The 22,785-nt window shown below is 37.7% G+C and overlaps 5 protein-coding genes across 5 annotated transcripts in view; 4 read left to right on the forward strand and 1 right to left on the reverse strand.

The window, feature by feature from the left end:
- Positions 1 to 590: 590 nt before the first annotated feature.
- The window catches only part of LOC145906084 (HUWE1-associated protein modifying stress responses 1-like), a 64,905-nt gene continuing 42,710 nt past the window's right edge, over positions 591 to 22,785 (forward strand). The window contains exon 1 of the mRNA XM_082993467.1: positions 591 to 602. The gene's annotated coding sequence lies outside the window, so the exon portion shown is untranslated. The remainder of the gene's footprint in view (positions 603 to 22,785) is intronic.
- On the forward strand, positions 2,813 to 10,727 carry LOC145905295 (guanine nucleotide-binding protein subunit alpha-13-like). Its single transcript, XM_082992450.1, has 8 exons — positions 2,813 to 3,040; positions 3,224 to 3,370; positions 4,590 to 4,790; positions 5,015 to 5,065; positions 5,127 to 5,258; positions 5,641 to 5,745; positions 6,275 to 6,465; positions 7,263 to 10,727. The coding sequence occupies exons 1-8, from the start codon at positions 2,915 to 2,917 to the stop codon at positions 7,405 to 7,407; spliced, it is 1,098 nt and encodes a 365-aa protein (XP_082848576.1). The 5' UTR covers positions 2,813 to 2,914; the 3' UTR covers positions 7,408 to 10,727.
- Positions 11,061 to 13,392, forward strand: LOC145906790 (adenine DNA glycosylase-like). The gene is made up of 4 exons (XM_082994240.1): positions 11,061 to 11,301; positions 11,462 to 11,659; positions 12,017 to 12,206; positions 12,463 to 13,392. The coding sequence occupies exons 1-4, from the start codon at positions 11,093 to 11,095 to the stop codon at positions 13,366 to 13,368; spliced, it is 1,503 nt and encodes a 500-aa protein (XP_082850366.1). The 5' UTR covers positions 11,061 to 11,092; the 3' UTR covers positions 13,369 to 13,392.
- LOC145906791 (prostaglandin reductase-3-like) lies at positions 13,456 to 16,032 on the forward strand. The gene is made up of 4 exons (XM_082994241.1): positions 13,456 to 14,041; positions 14,391 to 14,546; positions 15,205 to 15,386; positions 15,584 to 16,032. The coding sequence occupies exons 1-4, from the start codon at positions 13,595 to 13,597 to the stop codon at positions 15,861 to 15,863; spliced, it is 1,065 nt and encodes a 354-aa protein (XP_082850367.1). The 5' UTR covers positions 13,456 to 13,594; the 3' UTR covers positions 15,864 to 16,032.
- On the reverse strand, positions 16,115 to 22,691 carry LOC145906789 (uncharacterized). The gene is made up of 9 exons (XM_082994239.1): positions 22,123 to 22,691; positions 21,721 to 21,857; positions 20,924 to 21,132; positions 20,175 to 20,431; positions 19,999 to 20,048; positions 19,763 to 19,873; positions 19,093 to 19,211; positions 17,216 to 17,313; positions 16,115 to 16,862 (listed from the first exon to the last, which is right to left on the reverse strand). Exons 1-9 carry the CDS (start codon positions 22,474 to 22,476, stop codon positions 16,548 to 16,550), a joined length of 1,650 nt encoding a protein of 549 aa, XP_082850365.1. The 5' UTR covers positions 22,477 to 22,691; the 3' UTR covers positions 16,115 to 16,547.

Genomic DNA, 22,785 nt, shown 5'->3' on the forward strand with positions numbered 1-22,785 from the left:
AGGCTACACCGGCGCTGCTATAATAGCAGGGCGTTAGTGGACGGGGCCACGGGGGTACTAAGTAAACAGCGTGGAGTTATGTGTATGGACTGTGGCCTGTTCTTAAAAACGTACATTCTTTCGGACAATTGTGGTGCATTGATATATTGTTTGTTATTGTTGTAGTTTCACAGATTCAAAGGATAGTTTATGTTTGTTACAATGCTAGTTTCAGCTATGTTTCATGTCCATCCACTTAGTAAGGTTGCCTGTCATGGGACTGCTACCTGCTACCCATGTTTGTATTGCTATACACAATATCAAATCCATGTAGATGCTTTGGACTGAAAAGTGTATACACCATGACTGCAGTATGTGGTGTGTACTTACTATATATTAGTAATACTTTACAAATATAGCAATAAAGATGCTTCATAGTACATTGAGTAAGTGTTATGTTCCTGTTAGTAATATGAATGCTTTTTCACCACCTTTTCAGTTCAAATGTGATAAATGTATGAAATGCAAGCTCGCTTTCAGTTTATGTTGTGGAATGATTGCTTAAAACTGATTCAAAAGCCCACCTATGGCAGATACTTTATAGTTGCAATTAAGAAAGTAGTGTATTTTAAAGTCGGTCAATGTGTTGTAAAAGCAATTGGTTGCACATATTGTTTGGTTTATTTGATATGGTTCTTTTCTTGATTTAGTTTAGGCACAAATAGGTGATATTAACATTGATTTGCACATTTTTTTCTGAAATATCAGAATCTTGCTTTTTTTGCAAATTTGCAAAAGTTACAAATGGAAAAGTCATGAAATTTATTTGGGGTACATTTATAATTAGACACATTTGAAACCAACCTTTGTATTTTTGGTCTTGTATTCAACTGAATTTGCACAATTGTTTTAATTGTTTATCTTCAAATTGTCTATTTGACAAAATGAAAAGTCATTTGCTTGTAAAAAATTATTCAGAAAATGTCAAGAACTTTTCTAAAGTGATGGTTGATGAAATTTAGGCATTTTACTCATGTTTGTCATCAAAAGTTAAGTTTCATTCCTGTTTCAGTGCTATATTTAGTTTCAAGAATTATGTAAAAATATGTAAGCTGCCCCAGGGGCATTATTGAAGGTATGTAATAATTGGAACTTGAAGTGACTTCATATTTGTCAAGTCATAAATTGTGCATCACTAAACATCTTTTACAAAACAGGACCAGCTCTTCAAAATGATCATAATCTTAATTCATTGAACTAGAATATTTAACAACCGTTGAACCCAGAAACATGTTTGCTATTTTAATGTTACTTTCTTCTTGAAAAAAGGTAACATTACTGTTGACACATGTGGTTTAAATGACTTTTCAACTTTCACCACTTTTGGCTGCATTAAGTATCTTTTGTGTATAGCACCTATGTTCATTGTGTTGCAATCAAGTTTTGGCAGATTATTAACCACTGGATTTGAATTGTTTGTTCCTGTGGCTTCTTCTGATGTTGTTTGCTTTGGCACTTGACGTTTTGCCAGTGATGATTCATGAGTTTATTCCGGATTTAGGTAAAAAAAGATGGCGTGTTATAATTGTTGGTGTGTGGGACTGTTGCTACGGCATCATGGATGGCCTATAAACAATATTCCTTGAATTAGCAAAAACATAAGTAAAAACGAAAAAATTAAGAAAAAAAAAACCCTACTTATTAAATTCTGTGTTTAGCATATTTTTAATATATTTATCATGCCTAAATTGTTTTCAAGCTTTTTATTTAACCTTATCTATATCTACCATGCAGCAACTACTTTTCTCAAATGCCAAAAATTGCACAAACATATAACTACGCTTAACGGCAGGAATTTACCAGTTCATAAGAGTAAGAGTTGTCAGTGACGGAGTTATTATAACTAACAGGGCTTTAAACAACACCCATTACTACGCTGGCAATTGTGGATTTGCCAACTTTTCTGTTTTCAAACAAGGCTTCAGAAGAATCCACTGTTAGTTATGATTCATGATGATTAATAGAGAGCTTTATGCCCAAGTTTAAGCCACAAAGTGGTGTTTTCTCCATACGGATTTCCCCAGAAAGCAACAACAACAAACACCATTCGTTGCCTTGTAGTAAAGAAACATGTGAGATTTACAATGTATATTATTGTATGTAGGAGTTCTCACTAATATGTTTGGTTTAGTTTCTAGTTTAAAATAAAATGTTGTATTTCTATCTGAAATAAACTGCAGTATCATATTGCTGGTAATTTATGCCAACTCTGCTGTAACTGGTTATTTCTGCTAAAGTTAAGTTCACACAGACCAGAAAACAACATGTTCAAATTACTGAAATATGCCAGTCAGTGTGTTTATGTATAACACACAAGCATTTTTCCCAAAACAAGCTTGAGTCATATGTACAATGCATCATAATTAGTACAAAAATCTTGCATCAAGTTAGTTTAAGTAGTTCGTGCACATATACATGTGTACAGTGACATAATAAGCAAACTAAATTTAAAAACTTTTTCTGTTGTGTGACTCAACTTATTTTAAGTGGTTGCCTATGTAAGTGGTCACAAACGTGTGTTGCATAAAATGCCTTTAATCTATAAGTACACTGTTGGAAGTATTTTTAAACATGTTTAAGCAAAAATTAGTGTGCTAAGAAATTTCTTGTTACTATTTTCGAGGCAGTAAGACAAATACGTCTACAGTATTTTCAGACATGTTTAGACAAGCACTATTTTTCTCTTTAAAATTTACCAAATTTCTCAGAAAATTTTGAAAGGTTTAAAACAGACAACAAATATCTGTAAAATGTGATTGGTCTTTGCAGATACTGTGGCTAGAGTGGTTAAATGGTAGGGTACATTAGAATAATTCGCAGGTGATCTGAGCCTGTGTCATTGGACAAATATCTCACATTAGTGGAAGAACTGCCCATGGGACAAAAGTGCTCCAAGATGCCGTTCGACTGCAGTTGGTGCTTTTTTAGTGATGTCAATAAAACAAAGAGCAATAAGATAGACAAGGACCTTGCTAAAGAAAAGTTGTATTACAAAAGACAGGTTTGTAATGTGGGTTTACATGTTTAAAATGCCTTAAACCCCTAAAGACAATGTATACTGCACTTATAGGTATATACCATGGAAAACATTTCCTGGCAGTACATTTTATACTAAACTTTAATATAACCAATAACCTAAGCTTGCAATTTGGATGAAAACTTGAAAATATTTGTTGTCACTTAGGTGAAACTTCTGTTGCTTGGTGCTGGTGAAAGTGGGAAAAGCACATTTCTCAAACAGATGAGAATCCTTCATGGTCAAGGTTATGATGAGTCAGCTTTAAAAGATTTTCGGTCAACGATTTACAGCAACATCATAAAAGGCATGAAGGTAAGCACATGTTTGTTGCTTCAAAAAAGCCTACTTTGTGTTGTCTCAGCATATGACATTTTAGTAGTGGAGCTACTTTACTAGTAAAAGGTGACATAGTCATTCATGCCTTGGCATGCAAGTCAAAATATCAAGTAAACAGAGTCATGATATGTGAAATGTTTTAAAGATTAATACCAGTGGCAGTTGGGTATATGTATAATATGTATATTAACATATACAACATATACATATGCCAAATAACTTCTAATAGAAACAGGCATGTCTTAAACCAGTATCATACAAGAAATACAAATTATATTTCCTTTATAATGCAGTGCTAAATTATTGTGGGTTGTAAGTGAAGTCACATTTTATAAGTCAAACTTCAGATGTGAAGACTGTATGGCTCTGTACAACCCTGGCCACTCATAACATGTTCGTGGTATGAGCAATAGTACTACATTAAGAAGCCTATAGGAAGCATGCTGTTGAATTTTTGCTTTAATTAATTGCCCTTGCGCTGTTCCAAAAAGGGTGCATGTGTAATTAGGAATGGATGCCTGATGGCAGCAATTTGAAATTTCACCAAGATCTCCTTTTACTACTTTTAAGTCAATAGTGCTGGATTGCCATAAGCAGTAAATGTTCTTTATGTGCAACTAGTGATAACACTTCATACTGCATGATACTGGGTGTAGCAGAATGTTTTCTACATACTTTTGTGCAATTAAATCCTAAAACGGCTGGACGAAAACCAACATTTAAAATACAATCTTGGGCATACTACATATTCAAATTCCCTTGACAGGTCTGTGAGATGTAATATATTCCAATAATTTTTAGGTTTATGAACTATTTAACCTCAAAAATGTGGGTGTGGTTTATTAGATTTCCCTGAAAGATTATTTCAGTTTTAACTGAACTTTGATTGATTCTAATTATTTTATGAAAATAAAACTCTGTCTGGATTAAAATCTGGTGTTTTTGTTACCAATTATTTGCCTGGAGTTAAAGGTCAGTGGTTTCCCAATGCACGCTGTTTTAAATTTCTGCAACTTTTGTCTGCCATAGAAAGGTTATTTTTGCATATAAAAGAAACTGTTTTTTTTTATGAAGTTGATTATATTTTATAATTATTATGTTTCACAAATAAAAATTACATTTAGCAATTAAAGAAAAAAACATGCTTGCTTAAATAATTCTATTTTGAATGTTACCCTGACGATTTTATGTTTAGGTGCTGGTGGATGCCAGAGACAAACTAGGTATTCCTTGGGAGGACCCTAGTAGAAGCCAACAGGCAGAAATTGTCATGGCATTCGACAGAGGAGCTAACCTCGAAGTTAACAGCTTCATCAGATATGTGCCGCACATCAAGGAGTTATGGAAAGATGAAGGAATACACAATGCTTATGATCGACGACGAGAATTCCAGCTGGTAAGAATCAGTTGCAAAGTTTGCAAAGTTTTTCCATTTGTTGTTTCTTCTCAGCTTAAGTTAGGACCAAAATTTAGCCATGACATATGATAAGTTTTTCGCATGTATACTGACTTAAGAATAATGTAATGTTTTGATAAATGTGTTAAATTGACATTGATGTTTTCTAGAACAACTTAACAGTTTTAAAACATGCCACAGTTCACCTTGTACTACTTTTACAGGGCGAATCTGTTCGCTACTTCTTAGAAAATTTGGAGCGCATCGGACAATCAGTAAGTTCCAGTTGTTTGTCTGACTGAAACCAAAGCAACTCATTGTACCTTTTTCAACCAGGAGTACATTCCCACAATGCAAGACATATTATTATCGCGACAAGCCACAAAAGGCATTCAGGAATATATGTTTGAGATAAGGAGAATTCCGTTTCGATTCTTTGATGTCGGTGGCCAGCGTAGTCAACGGCAGGTAATATACCTTATAGAAAAACTTGAGGTTTCTATGCCCTTAGCAATTCAATGGTTTTACCTTTTTTTCAAAATTTGAGAAATTTTGAAAAATTATTTGATCAAAGAATCACTTTGAAAATGTTGATTTGAAATGGTTGTCAAACACATATATACCGGGCAATTAGTCATAATTGTATTCAAGCTTTTCATGCAAATTGTGCAAAAGTGTACCATTCAGTAGAAATGCTTCTAAAACCAACCGCTGTTTTCAGTTTTTTTTTAACAGATCAAAAGCACAGCATATAAGTTACTAATCATAAGGTTTACTGGCATCACAACAAAGGCATTGCAGCCAAGCAGGATCAGCCACTTTACCCAATCATATGTTTTTTTTTGTATAGAAATGGTTCCAGTGTTTTGAGGACGTGACGTCAATTCTGTTCCTTGCTTCCTCGTCAGAGTTCGATCAAGTCCTGATGGAGGACAGAAGAACAAACAGATTGCAGGTTACAAAGTAGTGTTAATTGTCTATGATTGTTTATCAGTGAAAAACAAGCCTCTTCCACTTGTGTTTTGTGCAACAAACAGAACTAATAATCCGTTCCAATGTTAAATCATTTTATTTGTGAAATTAAGCTGCTTGTTACTATGGAACAGCACCATGATTAAACTTGAACACAAAATTGTTTTTATCTTTTACCCTTTTTGAATAATAAATTGTAAGTTTCATAAAAAATCCTTATTAATCGTAAGCCAATATATCAGAGGTGGCCAACCTCACTCATCACTAGAAGTGAGTTTCACTGCAATTAATTCTAATCAGAAATTAGAGAAGCTTCAAAGATCGAAATGGGGTAAAACTTGTGGTGCATTTAAGTTAAAATAAACAACATTGCACCTGGGTGGCCACCCTTTTGGCATATGCACATGTGTAAGGTGTCAAATCACCTTAAATTATATACATCATAATATATATTATAATATAATCGTATAGCTTTGAAGCATTTTAGTCCTAAAAAGTAGTTTACCATTTAGGAGTCTCTGGACATCTTCGAGGTGATCGTAAACAACAGTTACTTCGTCAACGTCTCCATCATCCTCTTCCTCAACAAAACCGATCTCCTGGAAGAAAAAGTTCGACATGAAGTTTTGCTCTCCGATTACTTTCCCGATTTTGAGGGCAACCCTCTTAGTTTGTCTGACGTACAGAACTACCTAGTATACAGGTGACTTGAACTTTATTCTAAATGTGGTCATTAAAGCGCTCTGGAAACATGCATATGAATCACTTGTTTCACATTCTTAACACATTCATCGGTAAAACAGATGCATTAAAATTTTGAGACAAGAGATCTATTAAACTATATTAATAACATGGAATTCCTTAGCCTAACTGATTTTAATTTCAATTTAACATAAGCTAACTCTTTAAGATTGGGTAAACCAACATTATGGTTTAAGGTTACACCAAATGTTGTTTGTTTGTTCATAAAGCGCCTTTTTTGTTGGTTTCTGTTTCAAAGTACTTGGCATGTATATCCAAGTATCCACAAAACTGGCCCAGCTCCAGTAGAGAACCAGGTATTTTCCCTATCTCACTTAGGTTTTGTTAATTTTCCTGGCATTGAATGCATGTTGTCTCTAATTTATGGGGGGAAGTCTTATTGTTCTCCCCTCCTTGAGGAAGTTAGTTAGTTTCATGAAATGCGTTTAATAACCATCAAGCTGTTGCCAATACAAACCTGCTATATATATGACATATCTGTTTTTATAATTTTTTTTAGTTTAGAAATACATGCGTTTTCTTGGGCAAATCTATTAATTTTGGGAACTTTTAATGATATCCTATTAAATTCACAACAAAGTATGATAGACTGAATTGGAATTTGTCCGTTTTGTGCCATAAAACTGTGGTAACCTACTGAAAGGGAGTGAAAAAAAACATAACATTTCTTGCGAATGACCGGACAAGGCCCAAGCCGGCTGTTTGAGCAGGAAAACTGACGTCGAACTTTGCGTGCAGGTTCGAATCGCAACGGAGGGACCGCAGCAAGCCGTTCTTCCACCATTTTACGATGGCAATCGACACAAACAACATCCGCTTCGTGTTCAACGCCGTCAAGGACACGATCTTGCATGAGAATCTTCATCAGCTCATGCTACAGTGAGCGCCCCACTGGACAAGAACCGCTCGCACGCCAGCGGAAAGGCGCCTTGACGTCACGCGAGGGCAGGCCGGCGTCACGCGGCGTTTGTGACGTCAGCGTGACGTAATAAACTACGGAGCGCCTTCGGGTGCGGGTGAGGGCGTGCTTGATTGTGTGTTCTCTTTTAGCAGTATTTCCGTATGCCAGTTATGACAAAGTGCGCCGCCTTTATTTCATATTTCCGGGTCCGTGTGGTTTGTTATCTGGTCAACGCTTGGCGCATTGTTTAGGTTCCTTTTAATGTTGTCACTCTGCCACGCTTTGCGAACTGTACGGCAGAGTACTTGTGACTATCGTGTGGTCACTGGTTTGTTACTGTTTCAACTAACACGTGACTGCAGTAAACCACTACTAAACTACCCAACTCATGTTTGTATGCAACTCGCGCTTTATTACGTCACAAAGGCGTTCTTTATTGAATAATAACAACTAGTAGGACCGAGTGTATTGTGCAACGTTTTGTCGAACGAAAACCCTCTCTAATTTTGTCACTCGATTCATAGTAACTGCACGCATTTATGACGTCAGCATTCCGGTAAGGATTCAACCCATTTCGGCCACAGCTGGCTGGTTTTTGATAGTTTCCAGTGCACGGACGGTTTGTCAATTGCTGGCCGTTTCAATATCCTTTAATTTACAATCATATTCATGTCACTTTATGGGTGCATACGTGTCGACTTATTGTGGAAACATACCGGGCATTTTGTTTCCATTGCCTTTTTTCAATCAATCAAAAAAGGGTTTCGTTGCTTTACACTGGAATTGTTAACACAAATTTTTGAATTGTAAGGTTGACGGATGCTGCCCAACAACAAAAATTATAAACTATGCACAACAATACGCGCTGAAGCTACTTGAAACCACGGGAGTACCATATAGGTGCCCCATATCACCAATATTAAAACTAAAAACTGCAAAATGTCAATGTATCAACCAAACGACATTATTAACGCGTTCCGCAATTGTAATTAACGTAATAATCCGGGTCAACAAGCCCCTTTGTGACGTCACACAGTAGTTTTCTCCCAAATGCGCAGCGCCCCCTGGCCGCAACTGTGTGGGCGCGCGTACCCCGAAATGTCAGCAACTGGTAATCGGTAGGGTTTCATTCACGTGGTTGTGCACACGCTTCCGACGTGTTCGCGTTCAAAAAGCGGTCATTCTGCTAATTATAGAAGAATCAGCGCGCAGACAAGGCACCCCCAGCGCTTGCTCTCGAAACAGCAATCAATATGTGCCTTGTAGATGGGGCCGCCCGTTTTTGTGGTAAAACGTCGAACTTGCAACCTGTAGAGTTGAACGTTACCGAGCTTTGTTTACAAATTAGCTTCCATACAAAATTAACATCTGCAAACCTGGTACCCCTGTTTCGATGACGTCACAATCACATGCGACGCAAAGCTTCGTGAACGGCACCAAAGTGTTCCAGTTTGGTATTTTAATGCGTGCAGTTTTACTAAACAGCCCTTGCGTTTTCTATGTTAAACGGGTGCTCGGTGTGGCAGAAATTCCCTGATACAATTGTGTGTCGGTGATGGCTTTGTCCATGGCGACGGTAACCAATTTGACACTTTTTTTTGCGTGGCGATGTAGTACAAAAACGCACAATGCTGCAATTCTTATACATGTCGTAGAACCCCGATTTCTAATTTAGAGAAAGTTGCATTTTGCTGCGAAAAAGGGTACCATTTTCAACCCGCGAACAACGTTTCTGGACTGGATTGGTTGGTAGCGTCGATATAGTGGCTGAAGGCACTTACGTTAATAGTGGCAGTAGCAACCAGGATCCCGTTGAAATTAACGCTGCCCACAAAAGTGTTTTATTTTTGAGTTTCTCTCGTAGCAAATTCCGCTTGGCTTGTGCAACGTTCTTCCATTGTCGCATTATATTCCTGTCATTCGTTGATCTTACAAAAAAAATGATAAGTTTATAGAAGATTTTTATCCCATGCTCCTCGTCCCGTTATTCTGACGTTCGTTTTTGATCCGACGCCGGAATCGGCTCCAATGGTCGCAGTTACAGTGGCCCTGAAGTCCAAACCCAGTTTCATGCACTTATATTTTGTCCCACGTAAAAGCCGTGCTGTGCCAAACCAACACATGGAACATTTTCAAATTTTTATACAAAGCGCTGTATGTTCTGGCAGACTAGATTCTATATACATACGAAGTGGGCCGTTTCTGCATTTCTACAAACCCTACGCAAATACTATTGGAAAGACACGTAAATTACGCCAATAAAGCGATAATGGTGGCGAGTATCAAACAAAAGTAACCCGCACGCCTGCTTTGACCAAACGGCCTTTGTCCCAGCGATACTTGAATCGTGAGTTTCAAAAAGCTGCCATATATCACTCGCCTCAACCAATACTGTCAAGTGACCAAAACTAATACGTTAATGTAATTCCTTTTATGGTGTATTCTATTTTCCAAGTGCGCCTCTTTCCTTTGCATTTGAACAATCATATTGTTGGCAAATGCAGTAAAACTGCCAAAAGGCAACGCAGTTTTTATTCTTTTCCATTGTAATTTCGCTCTTGTGAGTCTTCCTTAGTGTTTGTTGAGCGTTCTTGTTCCACAGAGCATTGCTACCAACTGCGTTTAAATCAACCCAAATCAAATACTTCCAATAGGTGTTTTTTGCTGTGTTGGCCCGCAGTGCTTTATACAGGAATTATGGTGTAGTATTACTGTTGACGTAATTGCGAGTATTAACATAGAAACAAGTTTAGAACTCTGGAGAACAAAATAACTCGAAAGTGCGTGTTTTTGTCAAAAATAACTTTGGTGTAAAATGCAGAGTTACCTGTTACCAAACAATGTTTTTTTGTACCTGCTGTGCGAGATTCTGTTCCGTGACTTGTGTCCAAACACTCCTACATTACCTTTTTAGCTCCATTTTTCACGCATTCTAAACTTGGGCCGAATTATTTTGACCCCTCCTCACCGTTTTGCTTCCAGCATTGCTGTGCTTTGTCAAATGGGCCTTACGTTTCCGTTCGCCTTTTCCACTTTTTGTTCGTTTGCTGCAACGATTTCGCGTTTAAGTGTGCCATTAACCATTGCTCGTTCGTTTGCTATACCTGCTTCTGCGCTGTCGTGTTTTTCTGTAGCCGGCGGATCCTCTATATTTTTTTCTCAGAAATTTTTCCCATGTGCGTTTTTATGAGTTTTACGTCACGCTGAATTTTGTTATATTTTTTCCTCTTTTTTTCCGCCATCGCCGCTGCAGCCGTTTGCAAGCAGACGTTTTTTGTACATACAAATAAATTTAATCAACCTTTTAAGCGCCTTTCCTGGCTAAATAATGAAGGTATTTGAAAGTTTGTCCTGTACGCAGTGCATAGACATATCAGTACGGCATTTTTGCTTGTTTAATTTGTTCATCAGGTATCTTTATTTAAGATATACAGAAAAAGTAAAACAGTTTTGGCGTTCATGATTTACATCATAGTGCACTAAACATATGTTTACATACTATATGTTACGTGAACACATATTTTTAGTATGCTTTACTTATATATTGGTACAGACCGACACGGTTCAGTAAGCTTTCCCGGTGGTGTAAACAAAGTCACGTGGTATCGCTAATCAGATCAGACTTTGCACTTTTCAACCAATTTTTCAACATACTGTACTTAAAAAAATGGCCCATTCCTCCTACACGTTTGCTAATGACGAAATCGTGGCCTTTCGCGAGGATCTGCTGAGATGGTACGACATTAATAAAAGGGATTTGCCATGGCGGCGAGTCTGCCCAGGCACTAACATAAACCAACATGCTTATTCCGTCTGGGTTTCGGAAATTATGCTGCAACAGACTCGGGTGGCAACAGTTATTGACTACTACACGAGGTTAGTGTTATATATAAAATTATGTGATTGATTTCAATTCTTTTCCCAGCAATTTCATAATGTATTTTTACTTCCGAAAGCCCAAACTTTGTCAGTCAAGTACATGTTACCAACATTATAATAACCAAGTTGAACAAAAGCGTACATTTTGCTTCAAAAGATGGATGAAGAAATGGCCAAATGTCGAAGCTTTGAGCAAATCAAGTGAAGAAGAAGTGAACGAGATGTGGGCTGGTTTAGGATATTATTCGAGAGGGAGAAGGCTGCGAGAGGGAGCCTTAAAAGTGGTCAACAGTTTAGGAGGTAAAATGCCTTCTGACAGCTCAAAATTGATGAGCCAGCTACCAGGCGTGGGAAGGTAGGTGACACTGAACAACTTTTTGCTAATTTTGAGGTTTATGGACAACAATTTGGTTAATGTGCAAATCACTTTTCTGTTCTTTCAAGTGTAAAAATAAATTTGTTTTTATTTGCCTGAAAAAGTTCTACTCACATGAACAATTAATAGGCAAAAATGACATGGGCCATAAGGTTGTCACAGCCCATAACCTTACATAGAGGTTGTCGAATCAGGCACCCATGGGAAGGTGATTTTCACACAAGGAATCACCGGCTGCTGTAGGATTGCCAAATAGCACTAGGAAGTAAAGGGTTGTGACAAGCCAAGTCAGACATTTGGTGACCACAGTAATTTGTATGCATGTTGATTTTACAGGTACACAGCAGCTGCAATTGCATCGATAGCATTTGATGAAGCATGTGGCGTACTTGATGGAAATGTGATCAGAGTGCTCTGTCGTCTACAGTGCATAGGTGGGAACAGCACAAGCAAAGATGTACAAGCTCATTTATGGAGGCTATGCAATGATGTGGTTGACTGCAAAAGACCTGGTGATTTTAATCAGGTAATTGTTTTTTATAGTTTTAGCAGAAACGCCTAGTTGATTTCATCTTGTATATGGACATCTAGTTGAGATATTAATAATACAAGTGTAAACCAGAAATTGCTGAGTACATTACTGTTTATATTTCTGCCAATGCCCAAACACCATATTTTAAAGTTTTTGAATTCCAGTTGTATCTTTCCACATGAAAGCTATTCATTTATCAACTTACACATTAAGTACTATCACAAACTAAACCTATGTACATGTCTTTCAGGCCATCATGGAACTTGGAGCAATGGTCTGCTTGCCAAAGGGTCCCAAATGCTCCCAGTGTCCTGTAAATTCCATTTGCAAAGCTTATCGACAAGTGGAGGCTCACAAAAATTTGCAGAAACTGAAGTTGAAGCAGGAAGTTTGCTCTGCTGAGACTGAAACAGATGCTGATGTCAAAATCAAACATGAAAATACGACTACAGACATTGAGGATTGTGCCAACACTTTTTTGGCCTTACCTGCATCGACAGTTTGGGATCCAGAGCTGGGTGTAATGAACTACCCCCAGAAACCTCCCAAAAAGCCCCCTCGTTCTGAAAATATTGTTGTGCTTGCACTTGAACTTTTTAAAGACACAGAAGAAAATTTGGCAAGATGGTTAATTGCCCAACGGCCGAAGACAGGATTGTTGGCTGGGTTGTGGGAATTTCCAAATGAACCAATAGCTGCCGACCCTCATCAACATAACAAAGAAAACAAAACAAAAAAACGGAGGCGTGTCTCTGGTGAAAATGAAAATTCAGAGTTTAAGAGTGATGACATAATAACCATTTCGAGGCTATTGTTTTCCAAAATTTGTACAACTGAATTAGGCGACAACATTCAAACTAATCATGTTGGAAGCTTTGTTCACATATTTTCCCATATTCATCAAACTAATCATGTTGTTCACGTTAGAGCAAATGCACAAGCTGAAAGCTTGAACCTTTCAAAAGACAGGAATTTTAGATTCGTCACTGCAAATGAGTTAAAAGAAAGTGCAATTTCAAGTTCTGTTTTGAAAGTTTTAAAGCTGTGTCAAGAAAACAACAGTCAAAAGTGCAAGTCTTCATCCACCAGTTCAAAGAAAAGGAGAAATGGACAGCGTTGCATAGAGACATTTTTTGCACCTGCTTCGAAAAAGTAACAAGGCACACATTGTCACATTTTTTTATGTGTTTATACAAAACATCAATGATGCTTTCTGTTAATGTGCTTTGGTGTGATTTTACTATTGTCCTTTTTGTTATATGAGACAACTTCACTTAAAACTTTGTAGTTTTTCTAATAAGCTCTACCTCTGAAACCTTTCTAAAACACAACATTTTGCAGTATTTTTCAGCTTGTAGAAAAGTAGATTTTCTCGCACAAACATGTCTTCCACTTTGCCTGCTTCCATGAGAAAGCTGGTTGTCCGAGCGCTATCTGCAAACTTCAAAGAAGCGATAGAAATGCAGACTGTCCCATTACCAACCCTCAAGGCCAATGAAGTACTCATTAAAAACCGCTACGTCGGCATAAACGCATCGGACATCAATTTTACGGCAGGAAAATATAACCCAGGTCTGCCACCTCCATTTGATGCAGGCTTTGAAGCAGTGGGTGAGGTGGTAGCTTTAGGAAGCAATGTTCCAAAGGACATTAAAGGCATGCCGGTTGCTCACCTTTCAAATGGTGCATTTTCCGAGTTTCAAGCGGTGTCAAGCAAAAGAGTATATCCACTGAAGAAAGCGGATCCTCGGTATTTGCCTTGCCTTGTCAGTGGCATGACTGCCAAGCTTGCATATGAAAACTGCGGTTTCCTTAAACCAACAGATAAGGTAATAAGAGATATTGTTATCTGCATGTTATCTATGCTTGAGAATTGATTCTGGGAATCATTTCCCATTCTGTTGCAATTTGGCCCTGAAGATTTCCACCTTATAGACTGAAAGATTTTAACCTGAAACGAAAGTTTCTTAGACAGTTGCATGTTATCTATTTGTGAAAGTGACAGAAAAAGTGTTACTTTTGTTCCGTGTTATCATAAAGATTACAAATTATAACAAGTAAAAGAGCCATAAAAAACATTAAGATCCAAACAGCAATGCAAACTGTTGTGACCTGTAGTATGTAACCTAGCAGACACATAAAAATATATATCAGTGCACTATTTTTTAAATGTCGCAGGTGTTGGTAACAGCTGCTGCTGGGGGAACTGGACAGTTCGCTGTTCAACTTGCCAAACTTGCTGGCTGTCATGTTATTGGAACTTGTTCCACAGATGAAAAAGTAAAGTTCTTAAAGTCCATTGGATGTGATCATGCAATTAACATCAAGACAGAGGTAAAGGCGTGTTTTAGTCCATACTTGGTGCAAATATATTACCTATAGACGTCATTTTTTTCTGCAGCTGAAAAAAAATCAGGGATGTTTGTTACCAATCATAAGCTGCAATGGCCGTCTATTACTTGTTCACAATGTATTTTGTCAGTGGCCCAATGCTTATCATATTGGTTTGATACAAATAAATTTTACCCATGAGGTTTTGGGTGACACATAATTGGATTGTTTAAATCAGAACTACCAAAGCTGTGGCCCATGAAGATCTTTCAGCGGAACCAAATTATTCTATTGATGGGTCTGCTACAAAGTCCACAATTCATGAAATCTACTTTAAGTTTAATTGCTTTCATTGTAAAATCCCACAGATGGTCAAAGTTGCTCACTGTGAGAGCCAACAACCAATCTCGCAAAAAGTTGCCAAATTTTTCATAGTGGTCCAACACAAAATATGGGCATCAATCTTTAAAAGGTTGGGAGCCACCAACCCAAAACACAGACACTTTACTCAAGTTAATGTGCAGTTTTCCATTTTACTCCGCCTGTATATGTTAGAATGCTAGTTCCCACTCCTAATATGCCAGGAAATAACAGTTTTCTAACTGAAATCCAGGCAGTAAAAAAGCAGTTTTCTATCTGACAAACAAATACCTGTTTACAGAACCTGAACAATGTGCTCAAGAAGGATTATCCCAATGGAGTGGATGTGGTGTACGAGTCTGTTGGTGGTGATACTTATGAAACCTGTGTTAACAGACTGGCACCAAAGGGCCGCTTAATAGTAATAGGTTACATTTCGGGCTACCAAGAACCTATGGGAGTTGCAATGAGCAAGTCAGCAAGGTAATGAGTTTTGTGCAACAAGAGTTGTTTTTTCTCAAAAGCTACGCTTCAACATAGAGATTTCTGTAGCCCCTTTTTGTATTCAATTTATATGTGTTTTATCTTTACAATACGGTATTACCTGGTTGACACCTCATACTGTAACTTATGATATATTTTAGGTTACAAGCTCTGGTAATTTAACTGTCTTTTCGTAGGTCTGCTGCTGCACTCCCAATAAAGTTACTGATGAAAAGTGCTTGCGTGCATGGTTTTTTTCTTTTCCACTATGCGGATGACTGGAAAAGGGCATTTGAGGAGCTATCGGCGCTTTACAACTCGAATAAGATATCGAGTGGTATTGATATTGGCCAAAGCGTCAAAGAAGGTGGCTTTAAGGGCATCGATGATATATCTGTAGCTGTGGATTACTTATACTCCAAGAAAAGCAAAGGCAAGGTTGTGGTTTGCTTGGATGCACAATCAAGCAAATTGTAGGGATTTCTCTTATGCCTGATAATCAAAGTTCAATACATTAATTGTGTATGCTTCTGTTGACACCATATAATTTGAAAAAATATTGTTTAACAAGAGGCTGGCCAAGCAGAGTATTGCAGTTCGGTTAATATGAAAAATCTAACCAATGTGCTATGTTTCATTGTTTTTATTTTGTATAGGCTAATAAAGTTTTAATTCTATGCACCAACTGGCAATGAGCTCACTAGCATTTGTTGTATTGTCAATTTAAAAGTGTTGAGAAAAGTGGCGTCCATATTGCACAACTGGACTCAAAAAATTTCAATTATATTTTACAAAAATGCTGGTGATTAAATTAAGGTGACCATTAAAACATAACACTATACAGCCATGTACAACACCACAGTAACAAACAAAAAAGATTCAAATGATTTTAAAAGTTCATATTTTGATGCAACCCAAGCAAAGACACTATTGCACTGAAAATGAAATAAATATCCGCAGATTTTACAATCAGAAATTATGCAACGCTTTAAAACATTCTTATATACAGGGAATCATTTGCAAGTTCAGACTTTTAATCACACATACTGCAAACCCTCAAGTTCTGAAAATCAATAGCGACACAAGAGGGAACACTAATTTCCGAAAAACGCAGGAATGTTCCTCAATAAAATGGAAACCATAGTTTGGCCAAGAAAGCTGCTATTTCAATTTACCACGCCAGCGTTTAAATGCCACACTAACTGTGTTGTATGCCATCCGAATTGAGTGCAGGGAAGTGCTTCTCTCGGATTCATCAACACTCTCTCTCACACTATCACTCTGCGGCTCCGGATCGGGGCGAAGAAAGGCGGCGGGAATTTCGTCAGTCGAAATTTCGAGGTTTACCTTTTCCATACTATCATCAGAGTCTTGGGCCGCGGACGCCTCTTCGACGACATTACTGGGGCCCGGTGTGCCGCCACCCTCCGGAGGGACACGAACTACATTGGCATCCCGTTCCTCGAAAGAGAAATGCTGCAAAAGTTTGAAGTCGTTCATTTACCAGTGACCCACTATTAAATTTAACTGATAAAACCGTTATATTATTAGCGAGTTTCGGTTCAGTGATGTCATAACAAGATGACATTGCGTCATTGACCAATTCGCTGGGAGCATCAAAACACAACAGACCCACGAACATATTACTACCGAAGACAATAACAACTTTGAACACGCACAACATAACACGTTCTGAAAACTGAAATTGGAACATGATGAAACGAACTGTTTGGAGTTTCAAAACCATTGCTAAAAACTGTATATAAGCATGCGAGGCAGGGCATCGTGGCAACTACAACATCACAACATTTAAAGCTTGTTTGCCGTACCTCTGCATTGGGAAGTGGAGGTGTTTCTCTGGAATGAATAGCGTCCACGCTGAGCATTGTTGTGGTCGTTTCTGGGACAGCTGACAGTAGACTGGTACCTAGAAAAGGTGAGTAGATTATTGCGTAGGCGAGTCACGTGGGCTGAGTGTGCGTACAAGTTTTGCACCGACGGAATGCAACAGAGCGACGTAACGCGTTGGCTTGTTTTTGAGAATTGAACGATTTCATTTAGTTATTTTCTGTCCAACTCACAAAACAATTAACAAAAAAGTGGAATGCATAAAATTAAGGAACTGAAGACAAAAGATGTTGACTTCAGTCTTAGTTTAGATTTGTATTTTGACTCATGGAGGCCACGCAAGGGACATTGAATTTATAAAAACAAAGCCTACGTCATCCCCAGGTTGTAAATGCCCTTTCACATATTGACAGGGTTTATAACCTCGAAATAAATGCTGAGTTTAGCATGTATGGGCTTCCGATACATTGTTTCACGTTAGTTTCAGTCAACGCAACACAAATTGACGAGCGTTCTTGAATTCTTGGCCAACAAGACTATTGTCTTTTGATATAAAAAGACTATTCACGGCCTGTGGCGCCGATGACTATCTCAGGCGGCTAAAATTTACAATGTAGGCCAACAGGCTTCCGGGTGTAAAGCAACAAGTCCAGTTTCATTCCTACTTTCGTTTCAGAGATCGAACAGGTAATTCAATGGGAAGAGTGTTAATTTTCATGTACTGTATTGAGAGGGCGCTACTGTATTTAAATTACTTCCCGTTGCGCAACAGCCCATCAAGCTCATGTTGAACGCACCTCGTAACGCATTATAAACAGTTGCTCGGTCAAATAACACAACGCAATATTTTGATAGGTGGGTTGAGCAACAGCAGCCGTCTGGACACAGACGAAATATTCAGACGAAGTATGTTAGGCAGTGTTGTAATCATGACCCTGGGTTTTATGCCAAAACCCGAAAAAGACTTTAAATCTGTAAATATACTCCGTAGATGATGTCACCACATTTCATTCTAATTGCGCTTTACGCTCCATGGAGGTTTTGAGCATTTTGCATGTACACATTTCTGACAGAGTACCGAAAAAGTGCCAGAGTGCAAATTTGCGACCGAAACCAATCCTACAGGAAAAGCCCGTCCCGACTTGGAACACTGACGTCAGATAAGGAACACTGATGTCAGACAAGGAACTCTTGCGTCACCATTTAATCTCATAACGAGGAGTCTATCGAAAAATGCCGCTGGAGACCACATGACTTTGTCGTATCTGCACACAAGACGAAATGCAAGAACACAATGGCCGGCGCCGTGGTATTTCCCCTCAATCACAGACATATTTCATCACAAAATGCGGACCGGACGTTGAGTCAGAAATTTTATAGATCCAAGACCTAATGGACAGTCACGAACGCACTGTTAAGTAAAACATTAAATTGCCACGCCCTTAAACTGAGACGTCGGCATAGTGTTTGTAACAAAGTGTTGCTTGTGATACCGGATGTCTTACGGGAACGCTCGGGACAAACACGTATATGGATTGTGGTTGTGGCCGTGGCGTAAATAACGCTACTGTAATGTTACAAGGTTGCCGTTATGGTAATCCTCGAATCTTTAAGTAAACCAAAGCGAACCTGGTGGTAATGCCCAGGGAAACTCCTCATTGAAGTTTCGCTTGGTTTCAACATCGGCTTGTAGCATTTAACATTGAAAATGTTTGAGGGCATCTCCAAAAGACCGCCAAACAACACGGCCCGCAACCGATTGATGTCACAAAATCCCGATAATATTTCCACGGTTATGATTTTAATTGTTAGTGACCTGATGGCTAGCGGGAAAGCACGTGATTGGTAAAGTACTTACCCGTGACGATTGGGGGAAATGACGTTGGGTTTGACGCATGGCAGTGAGCTTGTGGAGGTCTGATTATCACCGGGCTGATGGACTCGTCCGACTCTGCAGGTTGTCGTAAACCTGTGGAGCTGCAACAACAATGCGTGGGTTCCTTATTAAAATACAAGGAGAACTACATTGAATTACAAGACATTGCAATCAACATCCACATCTATCTCCAATTTCCGACTGTTTGGTTTGGAAATAAGTCAGTATTTTTGTCTGAAACCACAGTCCTGTGCTATTAAAACATTTAGTGTGTGCACCAGCAATTGCATACAAATAAATGGGGCCAAAATTTAATTCAATTTACGATGCCTGAGCGATTATTAATTTTGTTCCTAAACTATCAAGGAGGTACACTTTCTTCTATTACAGATAAACTTGTTTTTTTCCTTCGAAAACACGCTAAATGTACGCAGTATGAGGGAAAGGGCACTAAAAGCAACATTATGGTAAATCATGTCTCTTCGCCATGAAATAGTTTAACGGATATTACCATGTTAAAAATGATTAATTTTTTTACAAGACAACACCAATTAAAAAATCTATCCATGGCTAAATTTGAGAACAATAGTTCCACAATAATTTATGTTTTTATTTGTGTAGCAAAGACAAAAAGCGTACTTTGTTATTGTACCTTCTTGTTACACTGGTTAATCTTGACATATTTTTCTGGGATGACTTGATGTGTGATGACTCTGCATGTTCCTTGGGCGTTCTGGATGGTCTGCCAGATATTGCTGAGTCACTGACAAAAGGAATTTTTGTATTTCAAACACAATCATTAAACTTCTCTGAGTAAAAGAATTTTAATTTTCACAAAGACTTGACATATAAGGTTCAACTTCTTTCAGCGGACAATGGCATATTCACCTTGAGTAACTTTGGTGTGAAAGCAGGTTTGATGGCATAGGTTTGTGTTTCTGTAAAACAAAAGAAATGTACTTTATTGAAAAAAATGTGGCATTATTTATTGTGTTAAACTTTACAACTTATGGGTTTGTAGTGGCCGATGTTTAATTTCTTTAAATGTATATACACTTACATACCCCGCTCATTACAGTTTCGGAATCACTCGAACTGCTTTCTTGAGACATCAAATATGAGCTTTTCTCCAGCAGTGTTGTGAAACTTTCAGGACCAGTTTCGATGAATTTTTTGGGTGGATGGTAGGACTCAATGGAGTTTTGAAATTTCGTTGGGTCTTTAGTGAATTGATGGTCGAGGAACGAAGATCCTGCTTCTAAAGAGCTAGTTGTACTTGGACGTTGATTCTTCAGACCTTGTTCCATAAACAAACATGACGCTGGAATTATAATTGATAATTAAGATGGCTGATTTGTATTTAAAGTAGTGTAAAAAAATTCGAAACACCCAAGGGGGTGAAAGGTTTGCACAATATGTACACAATAATGCAGTGGTCACAAACTGCATGTGACACATTTGAAAAGGCACCAAGTGTATTATGGAGGTTTGTTTCAATTTTTATTAAACAAAGCAAATGCTGAAATTAAAAATACACTGTTTGGAAATTATTGTCGTTAAGAAATCATGATGAATAACAGAAGAAGTTACCTTTACTTTTAGTGCAATCACATGTGAAGCTTTTCTGCCCAGCTTCAGTAACAGAAAATTCGCATGCACTGATCTATGTGACAAAGAATAAGCCAAAATAAAAAGGAAAAACAAAAGTTTGTTCAAAAAATGGTCTGCAAATATATTATATGTGAAAACAAAAATTAGAAAAAATCATACCCATCGTACGAATCAAAATCTACAAAAACCAGTCCAAACTTACCTCCAAATGCTTTGGAAAGTCGTTCACGAAAATATCTTTCTCTCCGAAAAATGGGTGACAAAGTTGTTAACTCAAGTGGTAAATCCTTTTCAGTGAGAGCCATGTCCATTACCACTACCACCAAAGTGTATTGTTTGTGTTCATTGTCAAACATGTCTTGTATGGCCATATCTGCTTTTAATTTCAGCCAGAAAGTGTTGATAAAGTTGCTAGACAAAACATACAGCAATGAATTCATTATCTGATGATTTTGTTTGTTTTATTTGCTTGATTTAGTAACATTGCATACCATATGGAAAGAGCCTATTCAGGAAATGGAGTAAAGCGGTCAGCAACCTTTGGAATGCAGCATACCGGTTTAAAAATTATGTCAAATGCTAATGACTTCCCATGCATTATTTCTGAGTGTGTAATCAGCACAGACACTGAATCATGACACCCCTCATTACATAGGCTAGATAATATTTACTCCTTCAAGGAGTAAATTCAGAATTCCTGAATATCGATGCACTTTTAAACCTTTATTATTACACACACAATGCCAGCTAAACTTGGCATGTATGCCTAAAGGTGCTGTGCCCTTTTAAGTAGTAGGAAATATTTTTATGATTCAGGATATTCCTGCACATCTTACATAATGGTGTGTTTTTGTGACAAATAAAAACATTATGCTTGGATGTAACACACAAACTTATGTTTAGTAATGCATACACATGTTTCAAAATTGTTCCACAACCAGCCATGCTATCTTTGCAAAAAAAACTAAGTCAATGCTAGGGAGAAGTTCAGACCAATACCTGGTGACAACAATGCAAGTGTATTTGCACTCCTTCAGTGCATCAGCAAAAAATTTCTGTTTAGTGACTCCAGGTGTTTGTTCTTTTGCAAAATCACAAATTTTCAATTCCCGAGGCTCGAGTAATTCCAAAAGTTCCTGTAAATATGTGCAAAAAAAGCCATATTATTGCAAAGCTGCAGACAGGGTGTGTACACGCACTTCCTGTAAATGTTTTTAAATTTTGAGTAAATACTACTGTTAATTTTTATTCAAAAAGAAAACAAAGTAAATCCAATTATCTACTCATGTCACAACAAATGTTATTAGTTGTCCTACTGTGGTAAGGTAAAAATTCAGCCAGCACTAGAAGTTATACACATGTATCATCATTTATAGCATACACCAGTTGCTGTAATTATACCTCTGCGAAGATGTGGTCAACTTTATCGTCATACATAAGTAAAACGTCAAATTTGTAGGTGCGCCTTTGCTTGCTTGTCATGGGGGTAGCAGTTCCATAAGATGCCACTGAAGGTGAATTTTGTTCATATGGCGGTGGTTTAATTCCAAAAATATCATCATTATCAAACTGTTTGGTGGGAAGGTTTGAGTATGAGCTCAAAGAGTTTTGTTGCTCTATTTCAAACTGTTTGCTGACGTAAGTATCCTTTGATTCAGCAGCAAAGTGATCGTTTGAAATTGAAGACTCGGTAATATACTGTTGTCCATTTGATCTCAACGACGATTCTTCCATATTACAGGGGTCGAGCTTCATGCAAAAATATATTCCAACAAAACTAAATTGCCTCTCCCTTTCAAAAAATCTACACTTCCACCACGTTAAACTGTTTTACTCCTAAATAATCTTATCATAGCATAATGTTGGATTGAAAACTTAACAATGAAGATTTTTATGAAGTCATCAAACCGTAACCGATATAAAAAGCAAATAAAAAAATCAGGATTTTGTTTTAAACGGATATGACTTTGTTTTAAACATCAACAAAGGGGTCACTGTTAAAGAATATAAAGAATGCAGTACAAACTTAACAAACAATGACCGAATTAAAACTGTTGAGCTTAT

Source organism: Ascidia mentula, chromosome 6, assembly GCF_947561715.1.
Source record: "Ascidia mentula chromosome 6, kaAscMent1.1, whole genome shotgun sequence".
Lineage (NCBI taxonomy): Eukaryota > Metazoa > Chordata > Ascidiacea > Phlebobranchia > Ascidiidae > Ascidia > Ascidia mentula.